The sequence below is a fragment of the Puma concolor genome, chromosome C1 (assembly GCF_028749965.1).
Source record: "Puma concolor isolate L17-30 chromosome C1, mPumCon1.1.hap2, whole genome shotgun sequence".
Lineage (NCBI taxonomy): Eukaryota > Metazoa > Chordata > Mammalia > Carnivora > Felidae > Puma > Puma concolor.
In genome coordinates, this window is record NC_141674.1 from 143598364 (window position 1) to 143623815 (window position 25452).

Below are 25452 nucleotides of genomic sequence, written 5' to 3' on the forward strand. Positions count from 1 at the left end.
TGGACACACAGATTTGAACTTATCAACAATTTTATGTGTAGCCTTTCCCAGGCTTGATGAAACATAAAAGCAGACAAAACAACCAAATGCCATGTCAAAGCATGATGACTCCTTCCTAGCCCTAACCCAGCTCTACATTCTCTCCACTGACAATGAGTTGATTCTTTGGAATGTTAATGATACAAAATACTGTTCAATTTTTAAATTTCTAAATTAAGGTAATTCAGCACAGTAATTTTACACAAACTGATCATTAAACACAGCATTTATATTTAGCTTTTTATATTAAGTAAAAATAAATCACAGCTGAGTGAAAAATGATAAACACAGAAACTTCACTGTCAATGAACTGATCATTCAGCTAACACTTAGAAAAGACTACCAAAGAGAGGACAAGTGACATTAGACTAAGCAATGAAGTTACAAAGCTAATGGAGATAGGGTTTCTGCCCTCAAGAACGAAAATCTAGTGCAGTATTTTTCAACCCTCTCATACCAGTTAAGAACATGTTACCTTGCTTTACCTTGTAGGATTTGTTTTCTCCTTCTCCCTTCCTCTCAAAATCAACTCATGTAGCAGGACAGACATGTAGAGCAGTGACTGCAGTATAGTATGAAAAATGCCACTATGTTCAGGGATGTATAGCAGCAAAGAGAAACTATTTCTAACTACCGGAAACTAACAGCAGAGAAGATTTAAAGGCTTCTAAGAAGATATAAAATCTACATGGGTTTTGAAGATTAAGCAGGCAGTGCCAGGAAGAAAATGAAATTAGGGTTATGGAAATAAAAATGACATTCTCTATTACCATTATGAATAAGCAAGAAAATAAAAATACAAAGAAACAGAAAACTGCACACTAACAAAAAACAAAGTTATCCTGGCTCATTTTAGGTCTCAAAAAATGAAAACCTGAGCCTCTCCTTTAAGCTATTGACTTCCCAACTAAGACAACTTATTTACTGTCTTTTGTAATGACAATGGCTGAAAATAACTGATGCTCTACTTATGGATATGATAATCATGTGAAAAAAACACAAACATACAAGTAGTGAATCTGGAAATCTTAGTGATCTTGTGGGGATCATTTCCTTAATATACGCATTTTTTAATTTAGGGGACCAATCCTTCTAAAGCCTGGACTCCCTTGCAAATCTTCCTTGCAAGTAAACTTCCTTTTCTTTTCTAAATGTGTCTGCCTCTTTCGACAGGAGTTTCCAGGAATAAAGAATCAAGTGTGCAATGCTGCACAGGATCTAATCACAATATGGCATTTTTGGAAATGCAAGAATTCTACTTGATTATTTGAAATAATACGTAAAGAGTCAGCAAGGAGTGGTGAGATAAAGCTAAAAATGTAGAAAGTGAAAAGCTTTTTTAGTATACTCTGTTAATAAGAAATGTGTGCCTTTTCTATTAGTTCAGTGTTTCTTAAGCTGAAATCCAAGAATGATGTAGCTTCAAGCAACTTCAAGTTCTGTATGTGAAAATTTTAATTTTGTGCTTTCATTTCCACAGCAATATGAAAACAATGAAGATGGGCATATTCTGAATCATTTAGATGAACTTCTTTCAACTGAAGACTGCCATTTAACTTTTTTTAATTTTTTGCCATTTAACTTTAATACCCAAGTTTGCATTTGAGCTTAAAAACCTTTGCAAAGATAATCCATCATCCAGAATGATAACATGTAACCTATAGGTGTTAATGAGGAGGTCTATGGCAATTTTAAGATTGGGGTAGCCAATCAAATGACTGTAATCAATCTACATATTCCACCATATTCATGTTGAGTCTCTTAGAAGTTACTAAGAAAAAAGTTCTTTTTTATAGTGTTAAGTCTCCACTGAAAATAGTTTTATATGAGTCTAAGTTGTTAAATGTATTTGTGCCTAATTAAACATGTGTGAAAAGACACATGCAGCACAGCAACATAACCCTTTACTCATGGCAAGCCTGTAGACTATAATAGGAGTATAATGCCACGTGAACACCAAATGATGTCAAGGGATACAGTATGCATGAAGGATTCATGACAATTACAAAAGAAAAAGTCAGAGAATTGAGTTATTATAGCACAGGATAGTAGAAGCCTACTGAAGATAAGTGATAAAGTATCTGTGCCATTAATCAGTACCCTGTAAGTAGCAATTTATTTTCGAATATTTTCTCACTAGATCAAATACTCAAAATTTGAATCTTAGAGCAAAAACTACTCATTTTATAGTTTTCTTTCCACTTATTTTATAAATGTCTTTAATTTTCTAGTTGCATAACAGTATTTAAAGTATAAACTTAAGTTCCTTTGTAAATATTCTAACTAAAATTACACTAAGAAGCCTGACATTTCAGACTGTCAGTGTTCAGAGCCCACACTACTTAGTCGTCGTCTTTTTTTTAAATGTTTATTTACATATTTCTTTAGAGAGGGAGACAGAGAATGAGCAGGGAAGGAGCAGAGAGAGAGGGAGACACAGAATCCAAAACAGGCTCCAGGCTCTGAGCTGTCAGCACAGATCCCGACGCAGGGCTCAAACTCACAAACTGTGAGGTCATGACTTGAGACAAAGTTGGACGCTTAACCGACTGAGCCACCCACATGGCCCGTTTATTTATTTTTGAGAGAAAAAGAGACAGAGCATGAGCAGGGGAGGGGCGGAGAGACAGGGAGACACAGAACCTGAAGCAGGCTCCAAGTTCTGAGCTGTCAGCACAGAGCCTGATGCAGGGCTCGAACCCACGAACTGCGAAATCATGACCTGAGCCAAAGTCTGATGGTCAACCGACTGAGCCACCCAGGAGCACCAATATTTATTTACTCTCCTTCAGGAGTCATGTGTTCCATCCTCAATGACTTAAAAAAAAAAAAAAAATTCTTAAAAAAAAAAGATTATTTTCTTGATCACCTAAGAGACCTTCCTTTTCCTACTCTCAATTTCTTGCAAAATTTTTCCTATCCCATCAAAACCAAAGTTCACCTGAAATGAACTCTCAGCTTAAGCCTTCTTTCCCAGATGCTTGCATCCAGTACAAATCTGGTCTCTTCTGGACCCCAACATTGCCTCTTTTATGGCATTCACAGTCTGCATTCCATACTAATACCTGTATAGAAATTTCAACTCCCTTACTTTAGATTTTATAAGACAGAACCGCATCCTCATTCATTTTTTATATAAACAGAGCCTATTACATAATACTTTTTCAATAACTATTTACTGCAGCAAAGTAACACTATTTTGTGTATATACTCATTTAAAAATGCACCAGACTAAGCATCCTTACTAAGTTATTTGTAATGGATACCAAATGCATCTACAATCTCTGTTCACAGTATTAAGCTATTATGTCCACCCTTACTAAATTTCATCAACTTTTTAAAAAAAATTTTTTTTTTTTTAATTTTATTTTTTATTTTTTAAAATTTACATCCAGGGGCGCCTGGGTGGCGCAGTCGGTTAAGCGTCCGACTTCAGCCAGGTCACGATCTCGCGGTCTGTGAGTTCGAGCCCCGCATCAGGCTCTGGGCTGATGGCTCAGAGCCTGGAGCCTGTTTCCGATTCTGTGTCTCCCTCTCTCTCTGACCCTCCCCCGTTCATGCTCTGTCTCTCTCTGTCCCAAAAATAAATAAAGGTTGAAAAAAAAAAAAAATTTAAAATTTACATCCAAATTAGTTAGCATATAGTGCAACAGTGATTCCAGGAGTAGATTCCTTAGTGCCCCTTCCATTTAGCCCATCCCCCCTCCCACAACCCCTCTAGTAACCCTCAGTTTGTTCTCCATATTTATGAGTCTCTTCTGTTTTGTCCCCCCTCCCTGTTTTTATATTATTTTTGTTTCCCTTTCCTTATGTTCATCTGTTTTGTCTCTTAAAGTCCTCATATGAGTGAAGTCATATGACTTTTGTCTTTCTCTGACTAATTTCACTTAGCATAATACCCTCCAGTTCCATCCACGTAGTTGCAAATGGCAAGATTTCATTCTTTTTGATTGCCAAGTAATACTCCATTGTATATATATACACCACTTCTTTATTTATTCATCCATCGACGGACATTTGGGTTCTTTCTATACTTTGGCTATTGTTGGTAGTGCGGCTATAAACATGGGAGTGCATGTGTCCCTTTGAAACAGCACACCTGTATCCCGTGGATAAATGCCTAGCAGTGCAATTTCTGGGTCACAGGGTAGTTCTATTTTTAGTTTTTTGAGGAACCTCCATACTGTTTTCCAGAGTGGCTGCACCACCTTGCATTGCCACCAACAATGCAAAAGAGATCCTCTTTTTCCGCATCCTCGCCCTATTTTTTTGTTTATTTTTGAGAGAGAGGGAGAGACACAGCATGAGCAGGGGAAGGGCAGAGAGAGAGGGAGACACAGAATCTGAAGCAGGCTCCAGGTCTGAGATGTCAGCACAGAGCCTGACGCGGGGCTCGAACCCACAAACTGTGAGATCATGACCTGAGCCGAAGTCAGACACTCAGCCAACTGAGCTACCCAGGCACCCCACATCCTCACCCTATTACATAATACTTTTTCAATAACTATTTACTGCAGCAAAGTAACACTATTTTATGTATATACTCATTTAAAAATGCACCAGACTAAATATCCTTACTAAGTTATTTGTAATGGATACCAAATGCATCTGCAATCTCTGTTCACAGTAATAAGCTATTATGTCCACCCTTTTACTAAATTTCATCAACATTTTTTTTTACGTTTATTTATTTTTAAGACAGAGAGAGACAGAGCACAAGCAGCGGAGGGGCAGAGAGAGAAGGAGACAAAGAACCCGAAGCAGGCTCCAGGCTCCGAGCTGACAGCACAGAGCCCAACGTGGGGCTCAAACTCCTGAAGCGTGAGATCATGACCTGAGCCAAAGTCGGACGCTCAACTAACTGAGCCACCCAGGCACTCCTCATCAACTTCTTTTAAAGGCAAAGTAAAAAACAGAATTAGGCCCAATAGAGACAGACCTACCTACCTACCTACATACATACATACATTTATTTATTTTAAGTTTATTTATTTTTGAGAGAGAGAGAGAGAGAGAGAGAGAGAGAGAGAGAGGAGGAGGAACAGAGAAAGAAGGAGATACAGAATATGAAGCAGGCTCCAGGCTCTGAACTATCAGCACAGAGCCTGACACGGGGCTTGAACCTACAAACCGTGAGATCATGACCTGAGCCGAAGTCAGATGCTTAACCAACTGAGCCACCCAGGTGCCCCATGATCTACCCTTTTTTAGAAGTTGAAGTGTAGTTGACATACAATACTATATTAGCTTAGGTGTACAACAGATATATTCTTTACTGCAACTTTAAGTGATAGAGTAATTGTGAGGGAGGGTACAGTAGCAGATTTAGAATTAGAGAAGACCTGAGCATAGCTTTTGGTTGCTTTTACCAAAGATAATATAGCTGTATTTCTTCCTAAATTTTTTTTTTTAATTTTTTTTTTTTCAACGTTTATTTATTTTTGGGACAGAGAGAGACAGAGCATGAACGGGGGAGGGGCAGAGAGAGAGAGAGACACAGAATCGGAAACAGGCTCCAGGCTCTGAGCCATCAGCCCAGAGCCCGACGCGGGGCTCGAACTCACGGACCGCGAGATCGTGACCTGGCTGAAGTCGGACGCTCAACCGACTGCGCCACCCAGGTGCCCCTCTTCCTAAATTTTTTTACCAGTTTTTTTGATATACACAACTCCCAGTGCAAATGGATTCAGAGGACCAAATATTTATGCTTCACAATTGTGATAAGTAACATTATTTAATACATCTTTTATCCAAGATATAGAGAATATTACCAAATTTAACAAAACAATAACAAACTCACATTACCTAGTCTAACTAACTTTTATTTTTATTTTTTAATTTATTTATTTTGAGAGAGAGAGAAAGAGCATAAGCAGGGCAGGAGCAGACAGAGAGGGAGAGAGAATCCCAAGCAGGCTCCACGCTGTCAGCACAGAGCCCAATACAGGGCTTGATGTCACGAAGCATGAGATCATGACCTGAGCTGAGCTCAAGAGTCAGACACTTAACCAACTGAGCCATCCATGCATCCCTGATTAAATTTTATGTTAGAAAAAAATTAAGGTATGAAAAGGCTCTATTATGATTTAAATATACTAAGTCAAAGACCTTAATATCCATATTCTAAATTAAGAATATTATACTTAATAACTTCAAAATATTCCAGAAATAAAGATAGAAAACTTACCTGTCATCCAAAACAATAATAATTTCACCATGTTTAAAAGTAAGTTCATTGTCCTCAACGGCTTCAAAATCGTATAAAGCTCTCACTTTCCTTGCAACTTTATTATTTAACTGAATTTCTGCAGATGGATATAAGGATTTTGTTTCTGTGTGCTGCTGCTTCTGCTCTTGTAATGATAATTCAATAGCTAATTTGAAAAATTAAAATGCAAAAAACAAGATAGCCAAAATTAATTCTGATTTTTTTAAAGCAAAAAAGAAATACTTTTAATGTAATACTTAATAAAATAAATCAAGTTGAGTATTTTATTTGTCCAATTAAATGCTAAACAGTTAACTTTTTTGGAGTGTGGGAGGACAGGGCAGAGAATCATGACATTTTTTAAAATAAAGTTTTTGCTCATTCCTTATTATCACAGTCTGTCATATACAGCAGCTATTATTTTTATAGCAAACAGATTGTGACATTATAATATGGGTAGCTTTCCATATAGGACAAGCCGTGAACATATTTCTGTGCTTGACTCATAACTTTGGCATTAAAGAAAAGGTGAAATGAAATCTCTCCAAAGGTAAGACACTAAATACGTATTATTGACAATGATTATGAATTAAATCATTCTTGTATCATGTTAATTGTTTTCCTTACTTTTCAGACCCTACTAGATATGAGGCAAAATAGTAAAAGCATACCCAGTTTGATTATAATTTTTATTTAAATAAATTGTTCTGGCAAGGATGTTTTAAGCAATATTAAATTATACACGCTTGAGCATTTACCTTTAGCTATGTCTTCATCTTCTTTGTTTTTGTTCGATGATGTACCATTCTTGGCAGCAGCTGAGACAGTCTGTAAATGTATGAGTAAAATGAACACAACTACTGTTTCAAAGAAAACACAAGCTCTATAATTACTCGCACATGTTAATTTTTAAAAAGCTGACAAGAGTTTCTTCTAAAAGTGAAGTTCTTTGTAAAAATTTAAAGTAGCAGTTTTCAAATACTAAAATAAAATACCATGGTTTTCGAGAAAACATAATAAACTCACAAGGCACAAACTGGCTTACATTATGCATAAATCTTAGTATATGATACAGATCATGGCATACAGAAAATACTGAAACACAAATCTTTCCCAATTGGACTTTCCTAACCTCAACTGTCCAAGGTATTTTATTCAGTGAGGGACACTGAAGTCTAGGAGAGGCAGCAAGAAGCCATAATAATTACTGAAAAGAAGAGGGTGGATGAAGACAATAGGTGCGGTTCTAGGAATACTTATTAAGCTCTTTTAGTACCATTGTACTTGAATCATGGTGGCACCTCAGGCACATCAGAATTAGGAGGCTCATGCTTAAATTTAAAGGCATGGAAGACAGGGGTGCCTATGTGGCTCACTCAGTTGAGCTTCTGACTTCAGCTCAGGTCATCATCTCATGGTTCATGAGTTTGAGCCCCACACCGGGCTCTGTGCTGACAGCTCAGAGCCTGGAGCCTGCTTCGGACTCTGTGTGTCTCTCTCTCTCTCTGCCTTTTCCCTGCTCAGGCTGCCTCTGTCTCACAAAAACAATTTTCAAAAATAAAAAATAAATTAAAAACAACGTTAAAGCCATGGAAGACAGAGATGTCCAGGATCCTGAACCATCAACGAGTTCATTAAACACAGGTTTTTACCATAAGAGACTCTCCTAAAGACTGAGAACAGGGGCGCCTGGGTGGCTCAGTCAGTTAAGTGGCCGACTTCGGCTCAGGTCATGATCTCGCGGTCCGTGAGTTCAAGCCCCGCGTCGGGCTCTGTGCTCACAGCTCAGAGCCTGGAGCCTGTTTCAGATTCTGTGTCTCCCTCTCTCTGACCCTCCCCCGTTCATGCTCTGTCTCTCTGTCTCAAAAACAAATAAACGTTAAAAAAAATAAAAATAAAATAAAAAAATAAATTAACTAAAAAAAAAAAAAAGACTGAGAACAAACTGAGGGTTGATGGGGGTGGGAGGGAGGGGAAAGTGGGTGATGGGCATTGAGGAGGGCACCTGTTGGGATGAGCACTGGGTGTTGTATGGAAACCAATTTGACAATAAGTTTCATATTTAAAAAAACACACACACAGGTTTTTAATGACATGCAGAAAGGACAAAGCAGAAAAATGCTTGCTTTTATTACTTATAAGGTTTTTGTCCCCAAATTCTCCCTTGAGCCCTTAGTTCTGCTCAGCTATAAAGACTCTTTTTGACTGTGTAGTCTACAGTCCAAAGAAAAATAAAATATACAGTACTTCTCTTAGTTTCTTTCCCTAGTCCATATCCCAATATTAACTGGAAGGAAAGAGGCACTGAAGCAAAACTTAAGATAGTGTTTTTCTCCCACACTTAGGACAGCCCACTCTGTGGCTTATTATCCTGACCTTCACCCCTGTCCTACTAAAGCTATCTTCCCATCTCCTCAAATAAGTTTCTAGTCTTATAGTTCCCCTTATCTATTTGTAAACCATTCCCTGCAGGCATATTCACTCTTCAAAAAATTGGTGTTGAGCTTTCTCAATTCCATAAACTTGTTTGTATCATTCTTCCCCCAGTAGGATCTCCTCTCCTGTCTACATACTGAAACGCATTCCAATCTAAAAATTCTACCTCTTTACCATCCCAGTCTGTAGTTACCTTTCTCTCCTGGCATCCTGTCTTTGTTACCCATCCTACCCATCCCTCATCCATATGTGTCACTTATAATTTAGTTATTTTTCACCTGTCTATAACAATCCAACTTTACTATAAATTTCTTAAACCTAAGGGTTCCCTCATACATATATGCCTTTTGCATGACTCTAGACTTAGAGTAGCATTAAACAGATTATTTATGGCTGATTCACTTTTCAAAGTTCTGATAAGTATAAGACATTCACTCAAGAGGGGCGCCTAGATGGCTCAGTCTGTTAAGCAGTTGGGTCATGGTTTCGGATCAGGTCATGATCTCACGGTTTATGAGTTTGACCCCACACTGAGCTCTGTACTGACAGTGATAAGCCTGCTTGGGATTCTCTCTTTCCCCCTCTCTCAAAATAATAAACTTAAAACAAAAAAAGAAATTCACTCAACAATTAGAACATCTACTAATATAAGGCGCTATTTCAGATAGGCACCTGGAGAGTGGAGGTGGGAAATGATGATTAAGACAGACTTTGCCCAGCCTTTATATGATACGTACCTTCAAAATAGTCTAAGATCAACCATGGGTGTAAGTGAATCTCTTACCTGAGAACCTGCTGGAGGAAAAGTAATTCCTTCTTCTTTCATAGATTTAATAGTTGCAGATATTAGACTAAACTGAGGATCCTTCTGAAATTCTTCTGACCACTCCACCATTAAAGATTTCAGTTTTTCACACACTTTAGGATGAGCCTTTTAAGGGCAATGCAAAGAAAGAAAGAAAACTATGGTTAAGTAATGGTTAAAGAACTTGAAACATTTAACAAAGAGAATTACCACCAAAATTAAACATCAACGAAAGTCCAGCAATCCTCAGCCTACATGAGTACTTGGTAAATGCCTATTTTTGCTTTAAGATAGAGTTATTTCTTGTAAAATTACCCTTTTAAACATCAATTTCTAACTCTTACTACAATGACAACAGATTTTTTATATTCAGAGGTTATTTCTTGTTTTCTTAATATGCTCAACATTAGACTAAGCTTTTTATATCAGCCAAACTAAAATTCTGGAATTTTACTAATAGCAAGAGAACGGTGCTTCAGAATTTCTATCCCAAGGATATCAATAACAACCCTATCGTGAAAACACCCCCCGCCCCCCGTCCCGGCCCTGCTCTAAAGTAAAGACCCCCTTTGCTTGTTATCTCTAATGTGAATCTGAACAGGATAGTGGTGGTTTGGACTTTGAAGGTACGGAAACCTAGATCTGAACCTCAGCTGTGCTACTTACTAGTCACATGACCTAGGACAAGTTACTCAACTTCTCTCTAAGGCTCAGTTTCTGTATTGATAAAAAAGGAATGACAAGAGAATCTAACTTCTAAAAGTTATTAAGAGCATTAAACAAGATAGTATATGTAAAATTCTTAGAGCAGTGACTGCTTACTAACTCTCAATAAAGAAGAGCTATTATCACTAGTATATATGTTTTGGGAAGAAAAACAGGTTTTGGTGCTTCAAATGAAAACATCAAGTTTTACAAAAGGAAGTTTATTTCATCTCAAACTTATCTAAAAATTATTTCATTTATAACAATTTTATTAACGCTATATAGAGTTAAAATGACATACGGTATATGCACTTTTTAATGACTTAAATTCTTCTCTTTTTAAAATTTACCTTATTTTTTATCACAGCACGTACTTCTGTTGCAAAATCACGGGAACATACTTCTAAATGAAATATCTTTCCACAGTTTGCCACACAAGCCCCAAGAAGCTATTAATTAAAATAAAAATCAATATACAAATGTTGAGATATTATCTTATTTAACTTACTGAAATAAATACACATTTAAAATTTGGGTCAAATAATAAATAACATGACTTTTACTTACAGTTAACGCCTGCAGAGCAACATGAGGAACCTTATGATTTACCCTTTTCATTATGGCTTTTAGGCAATCTTTTGCTCTAAGAAAAAAATGAAGAAGGTTAAGGATTTATTCAGAATTTCAACTTAAACATTAAAAATATAAGGCCTATCAAATAACTTTAAATTTAAAAATAAAATCCTGCAAGGGCACCTGGGTAGCTCAGTCAGTTAAACTTCTGACTCTTTGGATTTCAGCCCAGGTCATAATCTCACGGTTTGTGAGGTCAAGCCCCATGTCAGACTCCATGCTAACAGCTCCCTGGAGCATGTTTGGGATTCTCACTCCTTTTTCTCTGCCCCTCCCCCATGTGTGCATGTGCTCTCTCTCTCAAACATTAAAAAAATATTTCCTAAATTGTACACCATAAACTAGTATTACACTGTGTATTAAATAACTGGAATTTAAATAAAAACTTTGTCCCCCCCAAAAAATATTTTCCACTGTCCACTTTCCTGTGCCTTAATATTTACCAATGCCTTCCAGTGATTTAGCACTGCCCTCCCCTGCTTGCTTGCATACACATGCGCACAGGCTCTCTCTCTTTCTCTCTCTCAAAATAACGTTAAGTAAATGAGTAAACAAATAACATCCTGCAAACTTCATTTCATTAAAGGGTTAAATCTGTAAAATGATTCTACACAATCTTTCGTTCATAGAACTGCAGAACTCAAAAAAAAAAAAAAAAAAGGAGCTTGCTGTAAATGTTGTATATTCCCCAATCAAGAGCCAAATCATTTCCAAAAGATCAACACAAAAAAACTATGTCATATAAATTACCTTTTTTCTTCAAGACAGGTTTAGTGTTCAGACAACAAATTCTTATCATAAAAAAAATTACCGAGACATAGTCTTCAAAGTTTTCAGTATAAACATGTATGAAGGTACTTTGAAAAGTTGTAATGTTAAAACAAATACTTTCATCAGTCTGCTACACTTCTAAAGTATAGATCAGTTCAGCTTACTTATTGCATTCTCTCCCAAAAGCACTTTTTTATATTCACTTTTTCATCATATTACTATTTTCATCTATTCATTATCAAAGAGCTTTTTCAGTATATTACCTACTATATTATTATATTTATCTACTTTATTAAAAGGCTCCCATACATGTCTAAGTCACAGGGGAATTCCCTAAACAACTTTCATTGTTAACACGTGTTCCTATTGTGTAAAAGCCCTAATTACATATTTTAATATGTCTCAGGTTTTCACTTGAACTCTTTTCCATTTGTTCTTTCATGATAAGGTTAGTCCCATAAATCTGGCCACCAGGATCTCTTTACTTTTGTCCCCCAAAAGTAAACAGTAAAATCCCATTTTCCTCTCAAAGTTGTATCAGGCAAAGAGACAGGTAATTAAGCTCCTAGACATTCACCATGCATGACTGGGCATCTTACCCGTTAGGAGTGCTCCCAACTTTGTCACATATGTCCATAATAAGACTCCAATCTTCTGTAGTGTTGTACTCATTTGTGGCTTTTTCTATAAAATATCAGCACACACAAAAATTAACAATAAAATACCAAAAAAGGCACAGTAGTTAAAACCTTTTCTTTTGCCAAATATAAAAGAACTACAGAAAAATTTCAGAAGATAAAGTATTTTCAACTTTAAATTGTACAGCTATATGAATTAAATGTTCTAAGGTACACCAATAAAATTTCTTCTAAACAGTGAAATAATACTAAATAAGTTACAAATCAGCAATAATTCTATAAAATTCTAGGGACGCCTGGATGGCTCAGTCAGTTAAACGTCTGATTCTTGATTTTGGCTCAGGTCATGATCTCACGGTTCACAAGATGTGCTGTCAGCACAGAGCCCGCTTTGGATTCTCTGTCCCCCTCTCTCTAACGCTCTCTCAAAAATAAACAAACATTAAAAACAACAACAACAACAACAACAACAACGCTTTGGGGCTCCTGGGTGGCTCAGTCGGTTAAGTGTCCAGTTAAGCGTTCAACTTCAGCTCAGGTCATCATCTCATGGTTTGTGAGTTGGAGCACCGCGTCAGGCTCTGTGCTGACAGCTCAGAGCCTGGAGCCTGCTTTGGATTCTGTGTCTTCCTCCCTCTCTGCCCCTTACCCACCCTCTCTTTCGCTCAAAAATAAACATTGAAAAAAATTTTTTTTTAAAACCAATGCTTTTGCAAATAGTGAACAGTAATCCACATTTTCTTATATGATGATATATATTTTTAAGGCTTTCTTTCAAATTAGAATTTGATAGGATTTTTTTAAAGCTTATTTTTTTATTTTTAAAAAAAAAATTTTTTTTAACGTTTTATTTATTTTTGAGACAGGGAGAGACAGAGCATGAACAGGGGAGGGTCAGAGAGAGGGAGACACAGAATCTGAAACAGGCTCCAGGCTCTGAGCGGTCAGCACAGAGCCCGACGCGGGGCTCAAACTCACGGACCGCGAGATCATGACCTGAGCCGAAGTCGGCCGCTTAACCGACTGAGCCACCCAGGCGCCCCTAAAGCTTATTTTTGAAAGAGAAAGAAAGACAGAGGGCACAGAGGAAGGGCAGAGAGAGAGGGAGAGAATTCCAAGCAGGTTCAGCGCTCACAGCATGGAGCCCCTGACATGGGGCTCATCTCATGGTTCATGAGATCATGACCTGAGCCAAAGTTAGAAACTTAACCAACTGAGCTACCTGGGTACCCAACAAAAGCATTGTTTTTAAAGGGCAAAAGAGGAAAATGGTTAATAAAATAACAGTAAATTCATACAACAGAATATGAAAATTGAGTTATATATAACTAAATGTTCAAAAAATGTATAAATCCCAAAATATAATGATTTGGTTTATACTGAGTTGAAAAAGCTAATGGCAGAATATTAGACATTCACATAAACTTTCTAAACAGCTTTACTGAGATACAGTTCACATCTCAATACAACTCACCCAATTTAACGTGTACCATTTGATTTTTTTAGTGTATTCAGAGTTGTGCAACTATCACTATTATCTAATTCTAGAACATTTCACCACCCTAAAAAGAAGTCCATACCCATTGGCAGTCACAGCCCAATCTCCCCCCATAATCCCCACCCCAGATAACCACTAGTCTACTTCATATCTCTATAAATTTGCCTAATCTGTATTTCTCATATAAATAAAATCATACATGGTCTTTTGTGACTAGCTTCTTTCATTTAGTACAACGTTTTCAAGTTCATCTATGCTTAAGTATGCATCAGTACTTCAGTTATTTTTATGACTGAATAATATTCCATTTGTAGATCTACCTCATTGTATTTATCCATTCACCAGTTGAATATTTGGTCATTGTTTGGTTTTATTTTTTTTTAACTTTTTGGCTATGAGTAGTGCAATGCTATTATGAACATCTCTGTGCAAGTTTTGTGTGGTTTATACCTCTTTGGTATGTACCTAAGAAAAGTGCTGTGTTACATGGTAAAAAAATTCTGTATTTAACTTTTTTAGGAACTGGCAAAAGTTTTCCAAAGCAGTTGTTCCATTTTACATTCTCACTAGCAATATATGAATGTTTCATATAAGGTTGTAAAACATTAAAAAATACACTATAGTCTTTAGTGATACAGACATAGGTAGTAAAAATATTTTAGCATACACATAAGAATGATAAATACCAAACTATCCCTCATCCTAGCAAACTAGGATGAGGGATCAAAACTGGGTACACAGGGGCTTACTTGTATTTATAAAATTTTATTTATTAAGTTGTACATGAAACATCTAGAGATTATTTTATTCTCAGCATGTTTTTGTGGTCTGAAGTATTTCCTAATCAAAATAACAATTAAAAAGTGAATTGTTAAAAAGCATGATGAGAGTATCATCACTGAATTATGTTGCATTTTTACTTGATTGACTTTTACAAAATTTGAAAATCAGGAGATACTTCTTTTCTGCTAATATAGAGGGATAAGGATATAAAAATTATGACTTTAGCAATATTTTAAAATCTAATCTCTTTTAATAAACACATAATTTCAAATATGGTCAAACCTGAGTATTATATTCATATGGACTTATCACGGTGATAAGCAGGAAGGATGGTAGAATTCTAGAGCTGTTCCTTTTTTAAAAGGAGTAATAAAAGCCAAAAAATAAACAGGCTTAGCAAACAGCTATACTTTACAAGTAGGAGAGAAAAATACAGAATCTAGTTAACCTCAGTTAAATGCCAGAACTCACTTTTAAAAACCATGCAAACTGCTTCACACTATTATAATGGATGGAAAGCAATTATTGTGACAAGTGTAATAAAATGACAAGCCAGAGATTTAAGAAATGTAATAGATTTTTACCTAGTATAAGTTCTAGACTCAAACACTAGGCTATGACATGGAAACTATTCGCGTCCAGCTTTTGTCCTTGTACAAAGATGACTAATTCTTCTACATGGGAAGTCAGACCAGGCTGTATATTTTAGAGGTTTAAAATATTTAACCACTTCTTTTTTCTTTTCTCTTTTCTTTTCTTTTTTAGAGAAAGAGTACAAGCACAAGTCAGGGAAGAGGAAGAAGAGAGAGAGAGAGAGAGAGAGAGAGAGAGAGAGAGAGAGAGAGAGAGAGAGAGAATCTTAAGGAGGCTCCACTCAGCACGGAGCCCAACGCAGTGCTCAATCCCCCACCCTGCGGCTCGTGATCTGAGCTGAAATCAAGAGTTGGGCGCTCAACTGACTCAGCCACCCAGATGCTCCTTAACAATTTTTTTATTTCATAATAAATTCAGGGGGCCAAGATGGCAGAGCAGCATGGAAGTTCCCGGCTTCTCTCATCCCTGAAATGCAGCTAGATCAGCACCAAACCATTTTGCACACCTAGAAAATTGATCTGAGGATGAACACAACAATCTGCATAACTTGAGCCATAGAACTCGGCAGATACAGAGCTCAGAGAGGTGAAATGGAGGAGAGAAAAGCCACAGGGGGTAGGGAGCTGTTTTTGTGGAGAGGGGACAGAGAAAGGAGGGGAGAGTGCGTGAGAAGCACTCTCCCCAGAAGTAGGTGGAGACAAAGAGAAAGAGTGGAAACACCCACACAGACTGAACAAGAAAGGGAGAAAGAGGCTTCAATTCCATTAGGACTCTATAAACAGGGGACAGCAGAGTCAGAAATTCTGTAGCTCAGTATCTAGCAGTGCCCTGGTGGGAAGGGCAAATTCCCAGGAGCAGGCAGTGAGATCTGAGGGGTCTGTAGGCTACACAAGAAGCGGTTCCTCTGCTAGGAGGGCATTTGGTAGAGGCCATATGGCCTCCTCACAGGGAAAGGTCCCAGTGGACCCTACCTGGAGAACAGCCACATGTGCTCATATTGGAACAAAGACGCAAGGGTGTGGTGAAACCCGGTGCCGGCTGTGTGTTGTTTTGCCATAATCTCTGAACCTCTGCTGCCGGACAATCACACAAACTTTTTCTGGGGCAAGCAGGCACCCAGCCACAATCTCGGAACCTCTGCAACAGTGACCGCACAAACATTCCCAGGGGCGAGCCAGGACCCAACCACTGCTCGGCAAGACCCTCCCCAGAGTGCTGGAGTCAGTCCAAACCACAGGGCTCTCAGAAGTGAGGGGTTTGGAAACAGCCCCATATGAGATATAATTCAGGAGGGAGGTGCTGCTGCCAGGCTGACAGCTTGGAAGCCGACAGCATAGATGTGGGGAGTGAATGGAAGCTGAAGACAAAAGAGGGGTGCTTGATTGCCGGTCACAATTGCTGAGCGCAATTATTCTGGTACCAGAGACTGGGAAGCTGGGTGATGCCATTTTCACCTCTCCCAAGCATGCACACACACCTGCACGTGCACCACACCAATCCACCTCAGTAAGCTAAGCAGCACCATCTAGTGGAGAACAGCTGTTACGCCAAGCCCCGTCCAAATGCGCCAACCAAGCTCAGGCCATAGAGGACCACCACAAGTCTCTCCACCTGCTTAGTGCTTCACAGTTGACTTCCAGGGGAAACTAGATGTAATTTCATTCGGATTTCATTCTGTTCACGGGTCCATCTATTCATTTCTTGTCTTTGTTCTTTTCTTATTCTTGGATACAGAAAGAGAAAAATTTATTTTTATTTTCTGGGGTTTTTTAAATTTTTTTTTTTTTTTACTATTTTAACTTTTTAAAACATTTTTTGTGGTTTACTTTCTTCATTTCATTCTATTTTATTGCATACATTTTTTAAATTTTTAAATGTTTTCTTACTTTTTTTTCTTTTCTTTCCCACATCTAATGAATTCGGTGAATTCAAAAGTACAGACAAGAAAAAAAATCTTCTACCAACCTCTTTTGAAACCATGATGCTTATCTTTCCAGATATTTTTCTACATGAATATGGAAAAATAAAAATATATGTAAAACTAAATAAAATAGAATTGTATGTATGAGGTACCTCCAAAAAGAGCACCCAAAAGCTGATACCTCCTTCCCTGCCAAAGTTATGAACAAGTTGAGAAACAAAGAATAAAATATCATTGCTATTACTAACAGATGCTGTAGGTTTATTAGACAAATGGGCTTGCTAATTGTGAACCTCAGAGGAGAGCATGTCTTAGCACTAAACAGGCACAGACTGCTCCCTGCAGGATAAGCCTCTGCACAACTTATTCCATGGAGGAGATGAGAAATCACTCGATGGCTGTGGAAAGACTCGCTAGCTCTGACACATCAATGAAGTGCATCCACTGGGCCAACTAGTCTCAAATTTACCAGTCAGATAAGTCATTACATCAAGGTTGAAATGACTAAGGGAGCCAGAGCAGACTCAGGGTGAACACTAACGGAATTCCCTTCTCAGCAAGGAAACCTCAGAGGTAGAGAAAAAGTATTCCTCACTAATACTTGTGATATTAAATGTATTATTTTCTAACTTGCATTTGTACTTATATAAACACCTATGTTCATAATTATACACCTATAACAATATTTTTAAATAACAGTGTGATGTACCATATATACAGAGTGGCCACAAAATACCTATACAATCAACACATTGATTTTTTTTAAATGCTTTCTCTGCCTTAAGTGCATTGTTTTTTACTATTTTTTTAAGTTTATGTATTTATTTTGAAAGAGAGAGCATGTGCACATGGGCTCATGAGTGGGGAGGGGAAGAGAGAGAGGAAGAGAAAGAAACCCAAGTGTGGAGCCCAATGTGGGGCTTGATCTCACAAAACATGAGATCATGACCTGAGCCAAAATCAACAGGTGGACGCTCAACCAACTGAACCCCCCGAGGAGTCCCAATACACCGTGATTTTAAATCCACCACGTACTCAGCCTCTCTTATACTCACTGATATCACTCATACTGATGCCCCACATAGAAGAAATATAAGATAATTAAAAGTGGTCAGGATTTCACACAGAGGCCCTTCAGCATACTTTGTCTTTCATATGTCTCCACCCGACCTCTCTTCCTCTCCTCAATCCCAATAATGAAGGTAAGCTCCATGATGGCAGGAATTTTTGTTTTGTTCACTATTATTTCTAGTGCATGGAACAGTCTGAAGCACACAGTAGATACTCAGTAAATTCTGGTTTGATAAATAAATTGAATGATGCTGGTTGCTCCTCCATATCCTATTACTGTGCGTACAATGATGCCCAATGTGGTCTTTCTAAAGTGTGCACAAAGTTTTGGACTAGCAAGAGCTTCTGGCCAGCTAGTTTGCTGAGCAAATATCCAAAGGGGCTATACAGGATCAAACTTCACTAGCAACACCATGTGGCAATAAAAGGCAATAGCACTAGTGGGCTTATGAGGTTCCAGTTCTCTGCTTGTTTACTAAAGAGGAATGACAATACCTTTTTGGGAGTCTTAACCAAAAGCCAAGGTAAGTAGGGAAGGGACTGTCTCAAGAAGGAGGCAAAGGGCTTCCTGTGCTGTGATATACAGGTGACTTCAATGGAGTCTGAAAAGCAAATCACATTTATTATACATGACTTGCCAGTCTCATGCTCATCCTTCTCTTTGCTTATGACAGGGTTTTGTTTTTGCTGTACAGATCTAACACTCCTTTTCATACTATCATTTGATACAGTGTTTAGAACTACCTGATGATTCGACATTAAGCTATATTCTCTTTTATATATGTATTATTTCTCATTAATAGGTAAATCTTTAGTCTCTCTGGAATTTCATTTGTTACATGGAAAGAAGGATAGAAAAATATTTTTACTAATTATTTGTCAGTAGTTCTAACATCTAAGAATCTATCATTTCCTCTTTGATATGAGAAGCCAAGCATCATCATTTACCAAATTTCGTCAGTACACATATGCATACAAAGAGTTGAATCTGATTTGAGACCATCTAATAACCTACCCATTATTGATTACTCGACTTTTAATGATTATTTTTTCAATTTCAGTCCTGTGATACACAATTAAATGTGAAATCTATTTAATACCTACCAAAAACCATTCCAACAATTTTAAGTATATCTAAACAGTGTTTTTTATTTTATTTTTATAGAAAATGCAAAAATCCTGATTTGAATACTCTATCCAGCATAGTTTATGGTCTACAAATACAGGGCTCACTCTTTTAAAAAAGTATAAAATCTGAAGACTTTATAATGGTCTGCCAAAAAGGATTTCATTTTTCAAGTGAACTAAGTAACAGTCAAATTATGTACTTAGGAGCATTTTAAACTCCTGGAAAAAATTTTAAATATTATAATTAAGGAACCATTCTTTTATAGCACTGTCACTTTGCCCAGTGTTGGGGGCATACTTCACATTATCCTGTGTCAAATGCATAGAGTGGGAGAGAGTTTAAAAAGCCCTCCTGCGGCCTAAATTCTAAATTTCCAGGGTTTGGTGGGTGTAAGTCATAATGTTTCATCACCAGGTTTTGATTATTGTATATAGAAAGCCTCAAATATCCTGAAATATTTCAGAAAGATTCTAACAATATCATATTCCGTCCATCAATACCTATAAAGAACAAAAAGGCGCCCCCTCTACACAGTGCATTGTGTTTAGCATAAAAATTTAAAAAGAATTCAAGTCTACCCAGAAAACTTTTAATGAAATAGGCTCTACCAGTAATTTTTAAAATTTAACTATATAAAAGAAAAATGCTCAGAAGAGATTTATAAGGTTCCTCCTACTATGTTTGCAAATAAAAACTCACGACTGGTCTGCCTCCAACCATGGCAGAGTGTCCGCTATCAGATTTGCTATTCTACCAAAAACAAGAACAAAACAGGCCACAATATATAATGCAATTGTGTTCAGGAAAGGAATAACAGGCAGTGCAGGTCTGAGATCTTTGAGGGAAGGGAAATGTGAAGTAAGCCCCATAACGTCCCTAGTTTTTGCCTGGGAATACTTTCCTGTCCCAACACAAGGAGAACTAGCCCAAGTAGAGCAACAGACCAAATTTCTGAGCACAGGGACTTACCATGGGTCCTCGGTCAAGGGCTAGGCTACTTGAGTCTCTAAGAAGTCTAGCAGAGATCACCGACTATGGGGCTGAAAGGCTGTGCAGTGCAGGGAGTCTTTGCAGTTCTTGTTTGTGTTCCCACAAAATTCAGATATTGAAGCCCTAACCCACAGTGTTGCTGTATTTGGAGAATAAACCTCTAAAGGTTAAATGAGGTCATAAGGATGGGATCTTGATCCAATAGGATTAGTATCCTAATAAGAAGAGAACACAGAGCTCACTATCTCTCTCTCTCTCCATACATGCGCCAAGAAGAGGTCATGCAAGCACACAATGAAAAGGTAGCCATCTGCAACCCAAGGGTAGAGACACCTCACCAGACACCAACCCTGCTGGGACCTTGCTCTTGGACTTCCCAATTTCCAGAACTGTGAGAAAATAAATTTGTTGTTCAATTCACCTAGTCCAAGGTAATTTGTTATGGCAGCCCAAGCAGACTAATACTCCACCCAACTAGAGTACAGAGAACATTTCAGGCATTCAACTGAAACACCAAAAGAGAATAAAGGCCCCCTATAATTTAATTCAATATCAAAACAGACCTGTCACACAAAGAAAACCAAAACGATCCTCTAATAACATAATTACCTGACAGAAAAAACTCAAGACTCTTTAAAGGAAGACAACATAACCTAGCCTCCTTGCAAAGAATAATCATAGTGAACAGCATAATATAAAAAATTACCAGTATACGAGAAAGTATCCCATAATCAAGATAAAAGTAATCAATAAAAAGAGATAATAACATAACTGAAATATCAGAAATAGCAAAAGAAAAAAGTACTTTAAAGCAGGTGTTACCAAGAACTTAAACCAAAGGCTGGTGAGTGCTCAGCAGGGAAAAGGAAACTATAAAATTGAATTTGTGGAACTAAACGGTACAATATCAACCAAAAAATTCACCAGATGGGTTTAAAAGCAGAATGGAGACCACAGAAACAGTGAATGTGAAGAAAAATCAATAGCAGTTATCAAATTTGAAGAATAAAAAAAATTTTTTTAACTGAACAGTCTCCATATATTGATTTTTTAAAACTTGCTATGTAACCAATTACTGCAAATTAGTAGTTTAAAACACCCATTATTAGTTCATAGTCGTACAGTTAAAATCTATGCAGCCTTGGCTAGGTTCTATGCTCAGAGTATTACAAGGCTTATTGTTGGTGTTTGATGTTACTTAGCTAAAACATGAGAACTAGATTCATGCATATTGGAACTATGTAAAGTGAGGCCTACCTGTACATTAAAGAAAGCCAAGTTTAAATCTTTCCTCAAATGTGCATGAACTATCAAAACCTAGAAATAATCTAGGACAATATACATAATATATTCTCTAAATACAATGCTTTTTTATTAGACGAAATGTAATACACAACCAGATGGAAATGAACAATGAGGCATATAAATAATTAAGACTGTAACAAAGCAATACAAAAACTTGTTATAAATAGGATATGATATATCAGTATCTTGGGACATAACTAAAGCAATGCTTAGAAGGTAGACAAAATTTGTTTTTTATGTATTAGTAAGAAAAAGACTAATTATTTTTATACCTTAAAATTGTAGTAGGAGAATAGGAGAAAACTGGAAAAAACTTTTTTTCAATAGCAAAAATAAACTGGAAAATGGAAAGTAAATGAATAGAATTCATTTTTGGTTTGTAACAGGAAACCACAGCTGACAGCTTTTACTAAAGATATAAACATGTTCTTTCTTTGGACCAATTCATTATGAACTAAATAATTACTGAAAATATAGTAGAGCCAATTCTTTCTAGTTTGTAAATAAATCATGGGGCACCTGGGTGGCTCAGTTAAGCATCCGACTCCATCTCAGCTCAGGTCATGATCTCATGGTTTGTGAGGTTGAGCCCTGAGTCAGGCTCTGTGCTGAGAGGCTACTTGGGATTCTCTCTCCCCCGTCTCTCTCTCTGCCCCTTCTCTGCTTGCACTCTCTCTCTCTCAAAATAAGTAAATAAACTTTAAAAAATAAAATAAATCATACATGTTTAATGATTAAAATAACAATATACACTTGTTATTAAGTTTCCAGACCATACAATTTTTGTGTAAATTTACACTAAAAATATTTAAATGTCCAAAGCCTCAACCTGACGTTTATAAATATTTCACCTCTTTCTCTGACTTCAATAACACCCATACTTAGCATTCTACAATACTTGGGTTTAACATACATTTTCTCATTTACTCCTCATTTAATGTCTTGATTTGTTTGGGTATATTTCATTGCTGTAAATCTTCAGTTTACTCTGGGGAAAGCAGTAATATAAATTTTACCTTAAAATACACTGTTCATGGGGAGTGACTCCATCAGTTAAGCATCCCACTCGTGGTATCAGCTCAGGTCATGATCTCATGGTTCCTGAGATAGAGCCTGACATCAGGCTCCACATTAGGCTCTGTTCTGACAGCATGAAGCCTGCTGGGGATTCTCTCTCCCTCTCCATCCCTCTCTCTGCCCTTCCCCCACTTGCATGTGAGCGAACATGCTCACTCGCTCTCTCTCAAAATACATAAACATTTAAAAACATACACTGTTCATTATCTTCTAAAATGAAAACCTACTTACCACTCTGAGTGCTGAATGATAGGTAATAATTTTTTTTAATGTTTATTATTTTTGAGAGAGAGAGACAGAGAACAAGCAGGGGAGGGGGAGAGAGAGAGAGAGAGAGACAGAATCAGAAGCAGGCTCCATGCTGTAAGCTGTCAGCATAGAACCTGACGTAGGGCTCGAGCCCACAGCCTCATGAGATCATGACCTGAGCTGAAGTTGGGCACTTAACCCACTGAGCCACCTAGGCGCCCTGGTAATTTAATTAAGAAGTAACAGCTTCAAAACATTTTACATATACTAAACCAGTTACACTTCAATCCAACAAAGTAAGGATTCCCCATATTGTAGATGAGGAAACATACACAGAAAAGTAACACAAGATCACACGACTAGTAAGTAGTAAAACAGGGATTTCAATTTGGGAAGTCTAGCTCAGAGTATCCTCTCTAGTGTAAATATTAAACAAACTGCCTCTTGAGTGCAATTTTTGTTCAAAACTGCTAACGTAGCTCTTCCCAACAAGTTAATTTTCGGTTTCCCTATATACGAATATTTTAAACATACTGAATAGGACAAACACAAATTCAAGTCTTATTTATAAGGAAAGGATCATCCAGTATCATCTAATCTACAGCCACATCATCTAAAAATGCAATATATTTATAGCTTCTTGCTCTGGTGGAATACTTAGAAGAGTGACTGCCACTCTTTTGATTTCACGTGTTACCACTAACATTTTTGGGGAGGACTAGGAAGAGTTAGGTGAGTTAGGCACGTAAGGAAGTTAGGGAGGGGGAAAACCACATCAAAATCACCTTTTACTGCCTTCTAATATTACAAACCATCTGTTAAAAAAGGCAAAAGGTCTGGGCGCCTGTGTGGCTCAGCTGGTTAAGCATGTGACTTAGGCTCAGGTCATGATTTCATAGTTCATGGGTTCGAGCCCAGCATCGGGCTCTGGGCTGACAGCTGAGTCGGGACCCTGCTTCGGATCCTTTGTCTCCCTCTCTCTCTGCCCTTTCCCCACTCACACTCTGTCTCTCTCTCAAAACCAAATGAAACATTAAAAAAAAAAAATTTTTTTAAAGGCAAAAGGTCTAAGACCAACCTTTATATTCCTGCAAGTTCACTTTCTGACTGGCTATTACTTCCAAGGTCCCATCTCTAACCTGTCAGATGAGACCCATACCACCACCCAACTCCACAAAATGGGCATGCTCATTTCCACAAACACACTTACATTAGGGAAAAAGGAAGAAAACAGAAAGGTAGTAAGCATAATTGTAATTGACCTATCAGGAAACCTCATGTGCAAGCTGGAAAAAAGGAAAAATGAGTCTCCGAAGTAGCCAAAATGTCATAAGCAGAGGAAAATCAAAAGCAGTTAGACTGGACAGGGGATCATATGACCTCTGCAAACTAAGGAAATCATCATGCATACTCTGTATGCACCTGTGAAGTACACATATCACCCATTAAACACTTAAGACCTGTCTTCTATACACCCAGCTCTGAAACTACCTTACTAGCCTAAGGTCTCTAGGTAGGTCACCTCAGCTCAGACACAAATCTGAATCATGTTCTTATTTGTAAAATGGAAATTAAGATGGCTGCCATGCTTAAAAGAGGAGTTGTGAAAAGTAGATGAAACACTTAAACAGATACTTCAAAAAAGAGGCTATTCATTCATTCATTTTTTTAAGTAAGCTCTACATTCACCATGGGGCTTGAACTCACAACTCCAAGATCAGCAATCGTATGCTTCATCAACTGAGCCAGCCAGGTGCCCCTCAAATAAATATGTTCAAAGGTGTCCAACATCAACAGTCATCAGATAAATGCATATTAATACAATAGTGAGGTAACACTAGAATGGCTAAAATTCTTAAAGTATACTACCAGTTACAAATTTCTGACATGAAATTGAAGTCATATGAGCTAAAAATAAATAAATGGCATGCTTCAGAATACTGACTATGTTATGTGGGGCACCTGGGTGGCTCAGTCACTTGAGTGTCCGACTTTGGCTCAGATCATGCTCTCGCGGTTCCTGAGTTCAAGCCCCACATCGGGCTCACTGCTGTTAGCACAGAGCCTGCTTTGGATCCTCTGTCTCCCCTCTCTACCCTTCCCCAGCTTGTGTTCTCTCAAAACTAAACAAACAAACATTAAAAAAAAAACAAAACACTGATTTTCAGAGGACAATGTCTGATCTGTGTCACACTGACCTTCTTAGGTTCAATCCCTAAACTAAATACAAATAAATATTTATTCACTATCAAGTAAAGCAACAGAGCCTCATTAGGCAATAATGTTAAAAAAAAAAAAAAAGTTCTTCCCCTTCCACCCTCAAGGGCATAGCACTACTAGGAAAACCAAAACATGTCTATGCTAGATTTAAGCAGAGTTTTTAGAAAAGAATGTTAAGATAATTCATCCCATGACATATGAAAGCAAAAGAAGCTGGTCAGATTACAATAAAAAATCCCTTTTAGTTCAAATGAACTAAATTCTGAGCCACTACAATTATCATGTTGCATGTGAAAATTAATAAATGCTTCATAAAAGAATATTTACTGACCAGAGTCTGAGAGTTTTTAGATACAATAAAAATTTCACTAGCAAACAAG

The 25452-nt window shown here is 37.4% G+C and overlaps 1 protein-coding gene across 5 annotated transcripts in view; it reads right to left on the reverse strand.

The window, feature by feature from the left end:
- The window catches only part of STAM2 (signal transducing adaptor molecule 2), a 52087-nt gene that overhangs the window by 18512 nt on the left and 8123 nt on the right, over positions 1-25452 (reverse strand). For 2 of the 5 annotated variants that reach the window (XM_086718600.1, XM_086718599.1), the window contains exons 2-7: positions 12197-12281; positions 10761-10836; positions 10544-10642; positions 9468-9614; positions 7006-7075; positions 6227-6413 (exon numbers count right to left, since the gene is read on the reverse strand). In XM_086718600.1, the coding sequence (XP_086574726.1) occupies positions 6227-6413; positions 7006-7075; positions 9468-9614; positions 10544-10642; positions 10761-10836; positions 12197-12281 (664 nt within the window). Of the gene's footprint in view, positions 1-6226; positions 6414-7005; positions 7076-9467; positions 9615-10543; positions 10643-10760; positions 10837-12196; positions 12282-16587; positions 16689-16721; positions 16834-25452 lie in introns of those variants that run through there. The other 3 variants (XM_086718601.1, XM_086718602.1, XM_086718603.1) reach the window with 3 other exon arrangements.